At 40.6% G+C, this 4,548-nt stretch overlaps 1 protein-coding gene across 1 annotated transcript; it reads left to right on the top strand.

The window, feature by feature from the left end:
- Positions 1-4,548, top strand: LOC128190635 (uncharacterized). The gene has a single exon (XM_052862753.1). It carries the CDS (start codon positions 489-491, stop codon positions 3,624-3,626), a length of 3,138 nt encoding a protein of 1,045 aa, XP_052718713.1. The 5' UTR covers positions 1-488; the 3' UTR covers positions 3,627-4,548.

Raw genomic sequence — 4,548 nt, 5'->3', positions numbered from 1 at the left:
CGTCGAGTGTATCCAAGATCACATTGTTTATGAATACACATCGTCAACTGTCGCCGAATCCCTAATCAGGGGTCTTAAAAGCTGTTAGGTGGCTCGGGAGGGAAGTGAATAAATGGACACTTAGCATTCTCTGTCGATTCTAATACCAACAGCAAACACAGTTATCTCTCGAGTCGCTGATTTTTGCTCTAATCTGCAACAATAAGTCCGACTTATTGCAAAACCATCTCTGATAACAAAGAGATCTGTCATCTACCTGTGCGATTGACATAAACATTTTATTGGACAAATTGGTAGCTCCACAAATTGTGAGAGTTCGCCATATGTCCGGTGTAGATAAACTTTTGAGCAGCGTCAATCTTCATTTGACAATCAGACCACCGATTGAGAAAGTACGAACGAACACAGACTGTGCCCAGTTTGACAACAATAGTGTTGACTCCTGACAATGCCTCATCACAATATACTATCTGCAGACTGCTGTCAGCATGAGTGACTTCTGCATCACGATGCATTTCGTTGTCTTTGCTTTTGTAACCGTTCAGTGTTTCCATCTTTCTAGTAACCCGTTTGTTTCAACCACTACCAACTCCGATGACTTGCCAAACGTTTCAAAAGATGAGCGAGATGCGCATGTTCTTCAGCATCTGGAGAATCAATTTCAGAGACATTTATATGAACAAGCACTGAAAGGAGATGATGATTTAAAAGCACAAAACAACCCGTATCCTTTAAAAGGGGGTATCTTAAATCACCTATTCGGAAACCAGTTAGATTGGAGTTATTTACAACCAGGTGAACAAGAATCCCCTTCTGAGGCTGAGGGAGAAGAGGCGACCGAAGAGATAAGTTTCTATAAAAGATTCGGAAAATGCTTAGATTTCCCAATGTACTCCCCGAAACCCATCTACATGGTGACGACTTGTCCATTTCACTCACCCGACAAACAGGCGGTAGCGTTGTGTCATGGAAATTACGGCAAGGAGGAACAAAACAAGTGTGTGATAGACTTGACACACATCCCTGTCCAAGACCTCCGCGGCATTGTGTACAGAAACGTCTACTGTTCCCGCTGTCACGACGCTAAAAATGTGAGCTCGTGGACGGCGGACCTAGCCTTCAATGACATACCCGTTCTTAAACTGATGGACAGTTCCATTAACACATCTATCAATTTTTTGAAAAATATGGACGAAATGGCATTCTGCTCAAAGAAAATTTTCCCGTACAACCAAAACGTCATTAGGCACTGTGAAAACCCTTCCAAGAGCCATAATCATGGCGGCCGCGCGCGAGGCATACCAACTAACCAACAGACAGGCAGTGAGACGAAAATGCCTTTGTCGTTCCAGATTCTCATTAATTTCGGTATAAACGGCGAGGGGCACATCATATTCAGCACGGAAACGACGCATCCCATGGAAACTGTCTCATGTCCCCAAAACCAGGTGTACTATAAAGGGCACTGCCGTAAAGTCACGTGTGACGAAGGCTATCATTTAGAGAATAACGTCTGTCATCCTGATCCTATCACCATCAATTCTGGAAATTCGTTGTCGCAGCTGAAAAACGCAGCCGAAATGCTCTCGTTGACGTTCCGACTAAACGCAACCAAAGACGAACTGTATATTTTGGAACAAGATGGCGCCGAGGAAATGCTCAAAGAAGAAATCGCATTTGTCTTAAACGTCAGTGCTAGTCGAATAAGAAATTTGACGATTTCCGTTCGAAACGGAACTACGCATTCACAAATGATAGAGATTGCTCATCCGAGGCGTTTGGAGCAAAACAGACTTTCTAGCGTGAAGGACCAAGGTTCTTCAGAGAGGTTTACAGCGAAGAACACTTACAAAAACATGTCATTAGACGAACCGGGAGACACAGAAGACAAAGCTTCAAAAGAATCATTGTTTACAGTTGAGTTTAAATTTGATCTTTTAGCCAGCATGAAAAAGTCCGGAAAGTTCAGCTCTTCTCTAACCAGTGTCGTAAATAATATGAACCAAATGATAAAAACTCAGAGTTTTAGCTTAGAACTGAATGGGTCCGATTTCAAAATAACTGAGATCAAGCACCACAACGTGTCCCAAGATTTGATCGCTTGGTGTAATGGAACCCAGGATATGAAATCTGGAAACGACGTGGAGATGAAGAATGCCACCGATAGTCGAACCGGACGCACAGTTCATGGCGTGTACGTGAATGAGACCGGGAAATTCTATGGACCGGATATGTACGATTTTTACATTTATGTGCATGGTGAGTTTGGAAACATTAACAATGTGACTGTAAATGCTCTAGTGTTTCTGTGCGATACCCCGGCTCGTCCTCAAAAATCTGAGTGTGCTAAACTGACTCTTAACTCCACCCTCTACAAAAAACTTATGAATAACTCGATTTTGTACGAGGGGGAGGTGTTCGACCCTGATAAGTACGACTATGTGGATGACACCCACGATAATGTTAAAATATGTATCTACAGCCAAGGGGTTTCCTCGAGCATCTTGAAAACGTCTTGTGCAATGGAGTTCCAAAACGCAATTGTTGCAGAGAGCTACTTGAGCTTTGTCTTGGGGATTATTTCAACAGTGGTCACTTTTTTGTCGTTAATGACGTATGTAATATTTAAAGAAATGAGAAATTTGCCTGGTGTGAGCACAGCTAACTTGACTTTTGCACTATTTCTTGCCGAGTTATTATTTATTGTATCCGGATCACCGAAGCCGGACTGGATGTGTCCTGTTATAGGGATGGTGCTACACTACTTGTTCTTAGCATCCTTTTTCTGGATGAACGTGATGTCTTACGATCTGTACAAAACATTCGCTAACAAGTGCATCCTCACACGAGTGAGAAGCAAGGCAAAATATCTACCGCGCTATGCATTGTACGCATGGGGAACGCCGGCCATAATAGTCGCTGTGTGTGCCGTCATTGACTATACAGGATTCATACCAAACGTGAAAATAAGATATGGCGGGGGATCTCTTTCAACCAATAGTTTTAGGGACCTCGACTTAAGTGACTCTTCCGAGAACAGTACAATGGCGCGCCGGATGGAGTCCATGGACGAGAACTTGGGCTGCTGGATCCAGGAACCCGTGGCAGCTTTGGTCGCTTTCGGTTCCCCAATGCTTCTCATTCTGTTTTCAAACAGCGTCATGTTTGTGAAAACAATTTACTGCATTCGCAAAACTCTGAAACTTGCAAACATAAAAAAGAGGCGATCCTCCTTAAATCACGTCACTGGGAAATCTGACGTCAGACTTTATGTGCGCATGTCAACAATGATGGGTTTCACCTGGATTTCCGGGTTGGCGTCCTCCATTGTGAGTGCTTTTGCCGGAACTCCAACGTTTACCATCTGCACTGTTTTACACGCACTGAGTTTCTTGTTTATCATATTCAACTGTTCACAGGGCTTGTTTATCTTTTTTGCGTTCATTTGCAACAAAAGAGTGAGGACCTATTACAAAAAATTGTTTTTGAGGTGCAAGACACGGACAGCGATGCCAGACGTGTTAAAATCGTCCAGAATATCAGTCAGCACAATGACTTCGTGGACGTACACCCTCGAAATTGTTCAGGTCACCGAGAAAGACAATTCTCGCAACAATGTTAAGTAGAGATCGTGCTTCAAGCAACGTTTTGTTGACGAGGATGAAAATTTCGCGTATTCGCGAGAAACGAGTGCCGTGTTTGGGCAGTAATGCTCCATAGATTAAAAATAAGATTTTTGACCTGTGTCACAATGAACAAAAACGCTACAAGTAAAAACTGGACCTTGTGTGGGTGTGATATTAATTTGTGTACCAAACTGTCATCAATTTTGATAATTTTGTAGGTATTTTTTTTTTTTAATATTAGTTCATTCTTGTAAATATTGTAAATAGTAAATGTATCAATACGTAACAGATGCAGTTTTTCCCCTAGATACCGTTTTTGTATATATTAAAATTGTCCGGTTTTAGAAATGTAAAAAAAAATTGCAGAACTTCGATTGATACTTTTCATAATTCGTATCGTATTCATACGCATCTTTTCATATTTTTATGTGTTCAATAAAACCATAGCGTGTTAACCATACCTGGTTAATTTTTTAATTAACGAATCTCCAAACGGAACCTGAAGTTCAACTGAAATGCTGCTTACTGCGTTCCTTACAGAAAAATTGACAGAACTCGCACTTTTTGTTGAGACAATGTACCCCCATTGTACCGTAACTTCATTCTGCATATTTTGTGCTTGCATGTCCTTTTTATTTATGAAAGTTTCTTTATAATTGTTATCATTATCTTAATTTTTTTCCCCTTTTTTGTTTAAATTGAAATAATCACAGTTTTACGGATGTTATTACTTCATTTTGTACAGATTGGCTGTGAATAATTTTTTTTTACCGATCTATGTTTAATTGTGTCTTTTCTATTGTTATTTATTGTTAATGCTTTGTTTTGTAGTTCCTGGCTTATAAACAAATCATATTTGAAATATTAAATTTGTTGATTCATCGACAAAGTAGATGGATGAATAAAATGGCACAAATGCTCA

Source organism: Crassostrea angulata, chromosome 6 (genome assembly GCF_025612915.1).
Source record: "Crassostrea angulata isolate pt1a10 chromosome 6, ASM2561291v2, whole genome shotgun sequence".
In the NCBI taxonomy this organism is placed as follows: Eukaryota; Metazoa; Mollusca; class Bivalvia; order Ostreida; family Ostreidae; genus Magallana; species Magallana angulata.
Note: the sequence above shows the minus strand (reverse complement) of the source record. Positions and strands in the feature narration are given on the sequence as shown.